General features: G+C 42.1%; 1 protein-coding gene across 1 annotated transcript; it reads right to left on the reverse strand.

The window, feature by feature from the left end:
* Positions 1 to 4: 4 nt before the first annotated feature.
* On the reverse strand, positions 5 to 13,777 carry LOC134077544 (medium-chain acyl-CoA ligase ACSF2, mitochondrial-like). The gene is made up of 16 exons (XM_062533213.1): positions 13,565 to 13,777; positions 12,722 to 12,917; positions 12,012 to 12,140; positions 10,843 to 10,896; positions 9,626 to 9,744; positions 8,964 to 9,126; positions 8,590 to 8,685; positions 7,318 to 7,469; positions 6,421 to 6,512; positions 5,127 to 5,203; positions 4,529 to 4,636; positions 3,813 to 3,964; positions 3,179 to 3,320; positions 2,440 to 2,550; positions 1,883 to 1,951; positions 5 to 1,746 (listed from the first exon to the last, which is right to left on the reverse strand). The coding sequence occupies exons 1-16, from the start codon at positions 13,675 to 13,677 to the stop codon at positions 1,696 to 1,698; spliced, it is 1,824 nt and encodes a 607-aa protein (XP_062389197.1). The 5' UTR covers positions 13,678 to 13,777; the 3' UTR covers positions 5 to 1,695.
* Positions 13,778 to 13,910: the final 133 nt, after the last annotated feature.

The raw sequence follows: 13,910 nt of genomic DNA on the forward strand, positions 1-13,910 counted from the left end.
TTAGTTTTATTTTGTTGACAGGTACAGAGTGATGAAACCGAATTCATTCAATCATTCAGTTCACAGTATAAATGTCAGAGTGGTAAGGATGAACAGCCCAACACTGAGCCATTATTGGAATGTGTTAAATAATGGATTTTAAATATTGCCGTGAAAAAACCCTTCCCCGAGACCCCCTTGCAGGAACAGTAACTGTTTCACTCGTGTGTGTGTGTGTTCTTATTCTTATTCTTATTCTTTATTAGGATCCCCATTAGCTTCCCCACAAAGGGGTCGCTAGTCTCCCTGGGGTCCTGTAGTAAAATCATAATCATTTCAACATTACAAATATTAAAATGTTACATTGCATTTACATTCCATTATTATTAAAAACACAAACAGTCTAGCCAACACCATAATCGCAACTGGACAAGATCAAGCATTCACACAAGAGCTTATATGCCTGACTCTAACTTAAGAAAATGTTGCTTAAGTGACTTCTTGTATCTAACACAGTTCTCAATGTTTTTAATGTCCAACGGGAGCCTATTCCACATGATAGAGCCCCTGTAGAGTACAGTTCTTATCATACAGTTTGTGCATGGTGCTGGGACACCCAAAAACCCATTTGTCACTTGTCTAGTTCTATACCTATGGCAATCACCTGCTAGTATCAGCCAATTGGAAAAGAACTGAGGTGTTTTCTTCCAAACTGAGTTATGCATAAATCTCAAAAGATGGTACCTAGATTTTGTTTCAACAGTTAGCCATGATAACTTTTTGTGCATCTCAAAGACATTTGTACGGAATGAGCAATGCAGAGCAAGTCTGGCTGCTCTATTCTGCGCAACCTGAAGTTTTCTAATATTTTTGCCAGCAGCACTTGACCAAACAACAGGGCAGTAGTCCAAATGTGACAAAACAATTGACCTAATGACATCAATCATTATGGAGGATGAAACATATGTTGCACATTTTCTTGCCATTGCAATACCTTTCCCCATTTTTGTGACAATATCATCAATTTGATCGGACCAAGAAAGTAAATTATCCAACTTCACTCCCAGCAGTTTAGTTTTAGTAACCTGCTCTATAGGTATGTCGTCAATAGATAAATTCAATGTGTTGGCTTTAGCAAGAGCGTTCCGTTTACCAAAAACAATACAATTGGTCTTAGATATGTTCAGCATTAATTTGTTCATTTTCACCCATCTAATTATGTTTTGTAGCTCAGTGTTTAGATGTTCTTCTAGCTCAACTACAGTGTGTGAGGAGGTAAATAAGGTATAGTCATCGGCATACATCACCACATTAGCATTTCCAACAGCAGATGGTAAGTCATTAATGAAAATTGAGAATAAAAGAGGTCCCAAGCAGCTACCCTGTGGAACACCACAAGATACTGTATTTCTGTCTGACATACTTCCATTGAACAATACCCGCTGACTTCTACAGGAGAGATAGCTTCTCAGCCAAGCAATTGCTAAGGGTGAGAAACCATACTTTTCAAGTTTTAAAATCAAGATATTGTGGTCAATAACATCAAAAGCTGCTGTGAAATCTAGGAGCACCGCACCGACTAATTTTCCCTCATCCATGTGTGTTAACCATAAATCTGTCATATGTACTAATGCTGTATTTGTAGAGTGGCCTGGTCTATAAGCATGCTGATCAATTGTTAGTAGATCATTTTGACTGAAATAATTCAAAATTTGATCAAACGTGGATCTTCTTCTCCATCATCTCTCTCAGTTTGTTTTTTAGGATCTAAAGGATTGAAAACAGAAATAGATGTTAGTCCATGAGGTCTTTGTCACTGCAAATAAATACAGTATGTACAACAATACAAACACCAATGTTTAGATGTTAAATTTAGCAGATCATTAAATAAAAAATCCCTCACCTTGCCGGAGGCTGTAAGTGGATAGCTGGTAACAAACTCAACGTAGTGGGGAACCTTGAAGTGGGATATCTGCAAGTTCAGGGGCAGAGAAGCAAGTAGAGCTCAAACAAAACTGTCATGAACGCACCTAAATATGGCTGAGACTAGTGCTGGATATAGTGGCTGTGTACTGCAAGTGGTGTTAATATATGAAGACCAAAAATATCATCTAGTTGGTATTGTTTTCAGTGTAAAAAAGACTTCCCTAGCACATCATAAAAATCACTCACTCTGTCATCAAATTATTTGACTTCACTTTAGATTTTAGAAGTTTGACTTATTTTAAGATGTTTCAGCCTGAAAATAAGCCAATTGCTCTATGCATGTGTTAAAAATGAGCAAATTTGTCATGATAAGGCCTTGAAATAAGCCAATCTTCTTAAACTAAATCAAAATTTTCTTTTCGAGAGAGAGTTAGGTAAGTCTCTTCACATTAAAGATAATACCAAACAGATTTTTTGATCTTAACAAGAGATTAATAACACTTGGTTAGAGCTATGTTTTGCAGTGTGCTGTACCTGGCCTTTGCAGTAGGCTTTGATCTCCTCTGCAGTGCATTCCTGCCCCTCCCGCAGACGAATGCAGGCGCACACGTTCTCCCCCAGCCGCTCGTCCTTCACCCCCACCACCTGGGGATCCACACGGGCTCATCACGCTTGTGTGTGTGTGTGTGTGTGTGTGTGTGTGTGTGTGTAAACCTTTTGGTGAAGCCCTGCAGGCTCTGGAGACCTTTCTGAAGAGACTATACTCTAAACATTGTTTCACGTCTCTGAGCCCTCTGAGCCTCTAACGTCTGTCTTGTGAGGTGATGTTTGAACCGTGAACTGAATGTTTGAACCGTTCCGAACTGAAATATCCACAAAAAGTGACATAACATTCAGTTTTGCCAAGGCACCGCCAGATTGTTCATATCTGAGGTCAATAGCCTTCAATTTACAATTTCCTTTTCGGGCACCTGAAGCAATTGATACTGGGCTTATTGAAATAGTGCATGGTTTGATCTGAGATACTTTGTTTCCAGTTTGCAGAGCATGAGTATGAACACTAGAGATTTTTTTTCTTTGACTGGTGCAAACAGAATGAACAGTTTTAAGACAGTGTGCAATTGATTGACAAAACTAGTCAATTTGATTAGATTGTGTACTGTGCCTTCAAACCACTATTTTAATTTAGACTACGGTAGATCATAGAAAAACTCCATCACCAGTCTACTCACAGCTGCCCCCTTGTGGTTGTGTTGATGTGCTACATCCTCACCTGGGCCTCCTGTACTTTGGGGTGGGTGTGAAGGAACTGCTCTATCTCTGCTGGGTAGATGTTCTCGCCCCCACGAATGATCATGTCCTTAATGCGGCCTTCGATGCGGCAGTAACCAAAGCTGTCCAGGCTGGCAATGTCTCTGTGGAAGAACACAATCACCAACGGGTTCATGATGGCGTCTATGCAGAGCACTGGTTGTCTCTTGCCTGAGCGATACTTTTAGAACACAACTACTGTTACTTTGTAAAGATGTTGAGCCCAATGCAGCAAACAAGGTCAATTCAGACAAACGTGGAGACAAACTTGTGTAGTGTGTCTCGATCTTTTAACTTCAAGATAAGATGATACCTCTCTGTGTACAATAGCATGTAACTCATTGCCTTAAGATGCATTCAGACAGGAAGCAACATGCAACAAGTTATCATGAAATGGTAATGGCATGTTATATGCAATGTTAATGGAATGGTAATGGAATGTTAATGAAATTAAGTGACTAAAGTGAGAAATGCAACTAGTTAAACTAATTCCAACTTCTGAGGCAACAACCAATGGGCTGCCTGAGCACGGCCAGAACTGTACACACTGGGAGTGTATGTTGTACCTCCAGATTCCCTCTGTGTCAGTCTCTTACCCAGTTTTGTACCATCCGTCCTTGGTGATGCACTCCTTGGTCTTCTCCGGATCCTCCCAGTACTCCTGCATCACGCAGTACCCGCGGATCAGCAGCTCTCCAGAAGCGCCCAGGGGCACCATCTCGCTTGTGGCCGGGTCCACGATCTTCGCCTGAGGGACGCAGGAGTGAGTGACTAAGCAGCAGCAGCGCCATTTAAAGTCAAGTCTACTCTTCTGAATGCGAAGTGCACATACACAATACCCTATGGGGTGCACTGCAGAATGAGAGAGTCCCTACATGTAAATATTAGCATGCCTGTGGGTGTCTGGCTGCTGGTTTGCTTTTCACCCAAGGAGTGGAAAAAGAAGAGACCGAACACAGAGGCTGGATGATATCAAAAATATATTAAAAGTGCCGAGAAGATCTTCCAGGCCATGAAACATTACAAACATTTCAGGCCCAGCAGGATGGGCTAGGCCCAAAACGTTTGCTTTGGAGATATGCGCCAGGCGAAGCATCTTTAATTAGACTAAAGGCCACTTCTGCCTATGTCTGCCTTGCTTTTCACCCAAGAAATGAAGAGTGCAGAACGTGGTTTAGAGATACTACTAAAAACACGACAAGCATTGTACAGTTGTTTTCATGTGGAGCACACACACTTGATTGAGCTTATTAGGTGGTGTAGAGAGTTTCAAACAACCACAGCTCGAGCGCAGCACGTGACTTCAGCATACCTCAGTATGGTGCATGATGCAGCCCACAGTCTCTGTCTTGCGCTCGTCGTTGTCATAAGGGAAGCCCACGAAGGTCACGGGGCTGTTCTCCGTAGTCCCATAGGCCACCTGGGAGTGAGGGAAGGAGTGAGGAGGCGCTCATTCCCAGCAGAAAGAGGTCATTCCCCCTCCGGACAATTGCACTCATTGATGCCCTTATATGCCTTAAATGATCAAATACATTCAAAGACAATATAGAGAATAGCTTTTCTTAACATCGTACATGGCCGAGCTCAAGCCTGAATTCAGGTACCATGCCTGAACTCTACCAGGCCTGCAATTGCACTCATTGATGCACTACGTCTACCTTTTTTACATTTTTCATTATTCTTTTTTATTTTTTCATTATTCTTACTGCATTCTACCTTTTTACATTTTTCTCAGAATTGCTTTAAAAAGCCCTGTTTACTTTGTAAGTCGCTTTGGTTAAAAAAGCATCAGCCAAATGTAATGTAATGAAAGAAGTGTGTGTGACCAAGATGGGTAAATGCTTGTTCTTATTCTTAACCTTTGACCTCAAGACATGACCTGGTCATATGTGCTTTGAACATCTAGTTACCATCATCTCCTGCATGTCCATGTCTGAAATCACTTTCCTCATGACCTCAGGAGGGCAGGGGGCCCCAGCCATGATTCCTTCCATGAGAGAGTATTAATATAGTTAGTATACTTAATATACAGTCATTTCCTGGGTATTAGCCACATTGTGTATAAGCTGCAGGACAGTGTTTTAATGCAAGTTAAAGGAAACAAAACCATATTAATACCATACTAACTGCCCCTTGGTATTCCTCACTACGGTAGTTAGTTATAGTTAAAGTGTAAGTTTGGCGGAAATTGAAAATAAAGCTATTTTCTGAATGATAATACATCAACTAAGCCGTGGAGGAAGTAATTTTCGCTCATCACGCAGTACAGAGCTAGCACGGGCAGGAACGACAGCCCAAAATCGTAAACAGTGGGTGTGGATGGGGATTGGAGCCACACGCTTTCAAAATCGCATTTTTAAACCACTAACATTGCTCAAAACAGCGCCAAACCTCATCAGTAGCTTGCTCTAGGTGTCTACACATAAAACGAAGCACCAAATAGTCTGTAAACTTTGGAATAGTCAGTATACACGTAGAATCAATTCGATACCGCAATTCCATCTGAAGCACAGAAATGTCTCGCGAGATCTCACACGGAAGCACGGGACCTATTCCTACAGGTAGTCAAAATCGCATTTTTAAACCACTAACATTGCTCAAAACAGCGCCAAACCTCGTCAGAAGCTTGCTCTAGGTGTCTACACATAAAACGAAGCACCAACAACTTGGCTCATGAACCCGACGTTTATAAAAGAAGACTGTTATGAATATAACCCCTTCCAGCTCCTAACGAAGGAAAGTCCACGACCTCTCGTGTGAGATCTCGCGAGACATGTATGTGCTTTAGATGGGGTGTTGCGGTCTCGAATTGATTCTACGTTTATACTGACTATTCCAAAGTTTACAGACTGATTGGTGCTTCGTTTTATGTGTAGACACCTAGAGCAAGCTACTGATGAGGTTTGGCGCTGTTTTGAGCACTGTTAGTGGTTTAAAAATGCGATTTTGAAAGCGTGTGGCTCCAATCCCCATCCACACCCACTGTTTGCGATTTTGGGCTGTCGGTCCTGCCCGTGCTAGCTCTGTACTGCGTGATGAGCGAAAATTACTTCCTCCACGGCTTAGTTGATGTATTTTCATTCAGAAAATAGCTTTATTTTCAATTTCCGCCAAACTTACACTTTAATATACTAGTTAATTCAGCATGTGTTAATGACCGCGTCACCCTATCAAATAAATGCATTAGTTTAGTGATGGTCTCACCAGCTTCTACCGAAGACAGGTCGTATTTGTGGAAATCTGGCTGCCCGAGAATGTCAATGAACATGGTAGGAGTGCCATAGAGGAAATTGCATCTGAATGGAAGAATGAATGAAGGGATATGAATAATGAATGTATATGAACAATTAAATTAATATATATATATATATATATATATGAATATGAGTATGAGTGCATGGAGCAGACTGTGAAGACACATACTACCCTACACTAGTCACCAAAAGTCAGGAATATTCAGCTTTTGGGATTTTTTGAGTTGAGGAAATTGCCATTGCATGCCTCTACTTAAATGCCCTACTTCCATGATATAATACCACCGTAGCTTGAAATTTTCACATTTTCATTTCAATTTCACCCAAAAGCCAGATTTCCCTAACTTTTTATGGGTAGTGTACATAGTGTGAAAGCAAGAGCCCTCTGGTGGATGGATTAGGAATAGCATCCTAACTGTGTAATCCAGTTGAAGCGCCTGCTCGACTAATACCACTACAGACATGTGATATTAGTTTTATGTATATACATATACATATATATATGTATATAATATTATGACAACTACTAAGGTTCTTCAGCCAGCACATCTATCTCCAGTGGAGGAGCATCAGTGCTATATTCTGCTCCTTTCCTGTTCACTCGGACACTGAGTATCTTGTTGATGCCCAACAGGGCAACTCTATTCAACTCTGACACCCACATATAAATCCTTCAGGATCTGAACGAGCTCACTCACCAGGTGCAACACCCAGTTGGGCCTGTGTAAACAGGTACGCTGAAATAATAGCCGCTACAACACAGGTGACGGTCCATCGGACATGTATGAGCTGGCTGAAAAGCCTTCCAGGAAGTGCCTGGCATATGGCCAGTGAGAGGAGGGCATACCTCTCATTCTGAAGAGCCTCCAGGTTAGCCACTCCGTCGTACCCTGGCGAGGGGAACACCAGCGTGACGCCATGCAGTGCCAGGCACATGCCCCCCAGCACAGAGCCAAAGCAGTGGTACAGGGGCACAGGGACACACACTCGGACCTGAGGCTGCGGAGGGAGCGCCAAGAGCTAGACGTTAGCGCTGCCAACAGACCCACTCAGCAACATTAAGCGTAGATAGATAGATAGATAGAGAGATAGATTGATGGAGATAGATACATAGATAGATAGATAGATAGATAGAGAGATAGATAGATAGACAGATAGAGATAGATACATAGATAGATACATAGATAGATACATTAGATTGATAGATTGATAACAGAGGTGGAAACTCCAGCTACAGAGAGTAAATGACCAGTCATGTATTGGTTCTACCTGTGCACTTAACACAGGCGATCTCATCAATTAGCTGCTCTTCATGGCTGAGGAGTTGTGCTAATTAGAATCAGCTGGTTTACTGTGAATGGTTGGCACAGAAATGTGGACTGTTACTTTCTGAAGCTGGGTTTTTCCAGAGCGGTAGATAAAACAGAGTGGCGACACTCTCGTAAGAGACCGTGGAAAAAAATGGCAGCAATTTCCCATGCCAGTTTCCCATGGGAGTTTTGGAACTATTAAAAGTCAATCTCTTGGTGAGTAGGCAATGAGTTCATTGATTACATTCTCTAGCATCCAGGTTTTTTAGAACTTTTGATTGTGTGGTGGCGACATCAAAGAGTGTCGCAACTCTGTCTTTCTATGGCTCTTGGTTTTTCCATATCTGATAGATACTATCATTCATTCTGAGGGAAATTCTTCATTTGACCCATCTGTGGCTAGTGAACACACACACACACACACACACACACACACACACACACACTAGGAGCAGTGTGTGGGCTATGGGCTTTGCTCAAGGGCACCTCAGGCGGGAATGTGGACATGGGAGTGTGTTGACTCCCCCACGCCCACATTTTTTAATTTTTCCTTCAGTCAGCAGTCTGTGTTGTTTGATCACTTCAAACAATTGCTCCACATTTACAGAGCCAGAACTGTAAACAGTTAAGAGCACTGTGAGGAGAAATTCAGTGAATTCGGGGAGAAAAGGTGTACTGGCTTTTAACCGAGGACTAGACCTTTAGGATCAATCTTTTACTATTTCCTTTCGCCCCCTCAAGAAGCTAGCTTTTTGTTACATGTGAGAGACTATATGAGATAGATGAGTGTGAGAGGGGGCAACACACACCCTCCAGTCGTAGCCCGTGCGAAGGCCCAGGAGGTAGGCGTTGTTAACGATGTTATGGTGCGTCAGAGTGGCTCCCTTAGGCAGGCCCGTTGTCCCCTGAAAGAGTAACAACAAACACAGTCAGCACACACACAGCATGACTCATGGCTCAGTCCATCTGGCTGTTGAAAAGACTCTAGCCATATAGTAAGTTAATGTTAAACTGTAGACAACAGTTAATATTTACAAGCCAATGCTCTCGCGGCTTGCGGCGGCTGGAATCAAACCCAGGGTCAACTGATTGTCAGTCGATGACATTTCCCCTGCTCAACCACGCCCAGTGGTAATAATAAATAAGGCACAGAGTGGTACATGAGGCACAGAAAGACACGTACAGATGTGAACTGGATGTTGATGGGGTCGTCGAAGGACAGCTGGGCCTGGAGACTCTGGAGCTCCTGGTGATGCTGACTGCCTGCCGCCTGCATGACGTCGTCCACGTGGAGCATGCCCGGCTGGCGGCTGTCCATCACGATCACCATCCGCAGGTCTGGCAACCTGGAGGGCCAGAGGGGGAGAGATACCTTTTCATTGCAAAGAGTGAGGGATTACCGTCAGACAGAGGATAAATGGGTAGAAGGTTAGATGTACTCCACTGACCTTGTGTGTGATATTTACTCAGTTTAATTCAATTGAATTATGAAATAAAAATGGCAAAAGTAGGAATAGGACCTGGGATATAAAGGCTTGACAACATGACAGTTTGTTTGAATATACAGTTTTTAATGTATCATACTGTATATTATCCCTGGACACCTAAGCCACCATATTGTATGGTAGTTCTGCATAATATGCATCCTAAATAAATTGGGGCTGTGTAAGTGGCTGTGGTTCCCCTGGAACTTTTTCTATCAGTATATTTTTTGCCTTTATTTTGATAGTGAGAGACTGACAGGAAGTGTGTGGGAGAGAGAGATGAGGTGGGATCAGGAAATGACCCGTGTCAGACTCAAACCCCAAAATACGGTACCGTTGGTACCACGAGCACTCACTGCACCTGGAGCTTTTGAGGAATCCTGGGCTTGCTGTGTCCAGCTCTGGGCAGATCTGTCGCAGCATGTCACAGAACATCTGGGTCTTGAACTGGGTTGGACAGAGTACTGCATTGCACCCCACCTGGGAGGACCCAACAAAAGCAATTTCACCATGCACGATAAGAAATAAATGTTTTAAAACAGACATTTACAAAAAGAAAATACGGTTTTCTTCTGTAAGTTTAATAATACGACGACATTTGTTTTTTCAAGATTAATTGGAGTTTCAGACCAGTTAGAGCAGCCACGCAGCTTTCTAAAGCCCTAGCTCACATTGCATTGACAGAGCTTTCCCACCCTCCCTTCCTCCCATTGATCCAATGTGAATGTTAATATAAGGACCTCATCCCAATTGCTGTGAAACTTGTTGGTAAAAGAACTCCACTCACACAAGACAAAGGAGTTACCTTGCTGCAATGTAGTTATACTGTATGTCATGAAATGTGAATGTATTCATGTTTGATTTCATTTAATAGTCTCAGCACAAGGATTGTAATAATTCATGTGTAAGAATGTTTAGAACCTTCTATATGTTATATTTCTGAATGTTGATGTATTAGGGCCACAGGATATCTCATGTTAATCACACATACTGTAGGTGTGAGTAGGTGTGTCTGGCTTTCCACCCAGCATCCTTATCAATCACATTGCTTTGTTGCCACTATTTTCTTTGTTCGCCTTGCACTTAAGTGAGGATAATGCATTGTTAAACCACAAAGAGATTGATTGGTAGCAGATAAAGATGTGCTGTTGTAGCATCGGCGTTCCAAGCCGGTGTCACAGCCTCTTCAGAATAAAACCTGATTCCTGAGTTTTTTGCAGTTTGCCAGTCTATGTTTAAACCAAGTGAGACTATAATTTAATAACGCTTTCAGTCTGTAATGCTTAAATGAAAAGAATCCACCATTTTTTTTTTTTTACACAATAGGGGGCCACCCTAAAATGATCAAAAGCCCCCCTAAAAATATATAGTAATAATATGTGTCCAAATTCACATCCATTATTCTCTGTTGTTGAATTGCTCACACCTGAGTACCACATTCTCTGGACACACAGCCTCTGCACTTTGGTTTGACCTTTGGTTTGGCCTTTGCTGTGCCTTTAGCCCCAAAAAGGTTGCGGACGTCTACACTGGTGTTATATTTTTTGCCATACTGCATGTATTTGTGGGTCCACATACCTTCCCCAGTGTAAACTCCAGTTCCTTCACCTGATAGGCCGGGTTCACTGACACCTGTGGGCAGGAGATTGATTAAGGGGAGGGCATAAAATTCCTTTTGCTAGCTGGGAACATCTCACAACAGCACATAATCTACCCAAGGCTACTGTAATATGATACAACACTGTGCACCACAACACTTTTTTTAACTAGGGTTAAAGTTAGGGTCTTACCAACATGTTAAAACTGTTCACTGTTTTTCACATTTTTAATTAACTATTGTATTGTTTTTTATTTGTAAGTCACTTTGGACAAAAGTGTCTGCTAAATCATATATCCAAAACCATAATCATTAGCAACAACAAAGGTCTTCATAAACACTCCTCTTATCTGGAGGTGTGAGGTGAGCAACTTCGTTAGTCTACGTTTCACTGTTCCAAGCCCACAACTCCATACTCATGCTTGCTGTGTAAGGACACAAACCTATAATAAGATGTGTTCAGACACATACCAGCGCAGGATATATTACAACACATGCCACAGAATATAACACCGCATATGTCAACATCCCACAACAACCACGCTTGAATGCTAGTCTATTGGTATTCTACTGAGAGCTATTTTGCTGCCATTTTCATTTACCATCTTCAGACATACTTATTCTCCCAAACTAACACACATTACAAGCATGTTAAAACATCAATTTAAATTTTCAATTGAATTTCACACAGAGCGCCAAAACATTACACATGGTGCTTTACAGAGTGTTAAACATTCAAAAAGAGCCCATGAGTAACAGGGGCGAGGACACACTCCCTAGAACTGGAGATACATATAGAAAGAAACCTCGGACAGATTCACGACTCAAGGGCCCAACCCATCTGCCTAGGGTCAGTTACAGTACAGTGGTCATTTGTAATATCAGAAAGTTCAAATAGTCCAGTGTAGAGAATAGTGATTCACATGATTCACTGATACACATCATGATTCACTGATACACATCTGTAGTTATGTAGCCCAATTAGGCCACACCCTACATTATGTGCTCCCACCATATTAATGCCCCCAAGTCTTACCCTCATAGCTGAAGAAATTTTGCAAAATCAATGTATAAACTGCTGCTAATAGTCTGGAAATTACTGTAAAATGGGACTTCTAAGTGAGAAGGAGTCTTGCATTGAGACGCTCACCATGATGATTCCAGCTTTGGCGGTGGCATATTGGTAGAGGATCCACTCGTAGGTGTTGGGTCCCCAAATGCCCAACCGGTCCCCCTTCTTCAGGCCCAGCGCGAGGAGCCCTGCAGCCGCCTGATCCACCTGCAGGACCACAACAACACATTACTGTAGCACACGTAGTGTACAGAACTAATGCATGAGGTTACAAATCTAGCTCTATAACCAACATTGTGTGTCTTTCAACCCCTTCTGCTGTGCTACAGTAGTGCTTGTAGTTACAGTATCTTAATGCACGTGAGATAATGTATGAACAACCTGATTGCAACTTTTAGGTGGCATTTTCTTATCAGGCATATTTAGAGCAGGGGTTGCTTCAGAAGTCATGTCCTTATGTAAAAACAGATCAGAAAGTGTTCTGAGATATCACAGAATTAATGTCAGATAGCATACGAATAGTCTATACTCTATAGGTCACTGCCAATCATGCTTGTACCTTTTCCACACTGTTTTTTGCTCTCTTTGGAGGAGTCTTGATTCAGATAAATATTTAACCAATAGCATGGCTGTGGGGGCAAAGTCCAGGGTATGCAGGTTGAGAGTGTGCCCTTTTGTCTAATATGGGGCAGGGGGGATGTAATCATTGGGTCCTATTTTTACTTGCTTTATCAGGTATTGATTGGCTACTGAGCCCTGGACGACAGGCAAGAACAATTTGAACTTACATCTTCCTGAAACTGACTGAAGGTTTTCCGAACGCCTGACTTGGGAAAAACCACAGCCTCACGTTCCGGCCATTTCTCTGCAGCGATCTGCAAGCTCTGTCCAACCGTGAGGGGCAGGAGAGGTAGAGATGATGTGCCGTGGACATAGCTGCAATTAACTGACGGAATACCGGGCGAACTGTCCACATGGAGTGACCTTAGGGGGGGAGACACAGAGAGAGAGAGAGAGAGAGAGAGAGAGAGATAGGTAGCTTGAGGCAATGTTATGAAAGAGTGGAAACTGTGTGGACTTTAAGTCATTTGAGACATGTCTCTGCTCACTCAAACTCTCAGTGGGAATATTTAAGTCCTGTGTGATCCATGAGAATCATCAGCAACTGATAATAAAGTCTGCACTTCAACAGTTCCCTTGCTGCCATAGAAAATATGACTGCTTTTACAGCAGAAACCCAAGCTATTTAGTTAATATCATAAACACATGGAAACGGCCAAAGGAAATCAGCCAGTGGTTCCATCTGATCCTATCAAAGCAAGACGAGATGGATCAAATGGCCAACAGACGCACATTGGCACAATGGCAACCCTGATGCTCTGCTGTACTACATCAACATAAACAAGACACTGCAGACACTATGGCTTAGGCTACTTCTCAATGATCAATTGCATACATTGTTTTTATTGCAATTTATATTATGCACTCTGATTCTGTCACAAGCAATGCAATGCATAGCCTACTTCCGTTTCAAACAAAAAAGTTATTTTTTAAAGATACTTATGGCGTAAAAACACGGGTATGCAAAACATTTTCCCAACTAAAGAATGAAATACTGTAGGTGTTCTTACCTGCAACAGTATGCGCTAAGATTTTTCCAGACTTTTCGCGCTGTGCGAGAATGCGCATACTGAGAGTATGGAAAACAAGACGGTAGTACTTTTGTTACAATCATTTTCGACATGCTGCGGTACCGATGTCAGACTATTAAGTGTCAAATTGACAAGTTTGGACAAACCTGCACAAACCAGTTCGTGACTGAACGTCACTGATTACCTAAACCATTTGCAGATCTTTGGACTTGCAGATATCTCACTCGGAACTACCGATGAACATGCTTTAGACATTATGTTAAAAGTAGGCAATGTATTATGTAAAATTCGCGTATTTGAATAAATTTGAATGTTACATTTACAA

This window comes from Sardina pilchardus, chromosome 3, assembly GCF_963854185.1.
Source record: "Sardina pilchardus chromosome 3, fSarPil1.1, whole genome shotgun sequence".
Lineage (NCBI taxonomy): Eukaryota > Metazoa > Chordata > Actinopteri > Clupeiformes > Clupeidae > Sardina > Sardina pilchardus.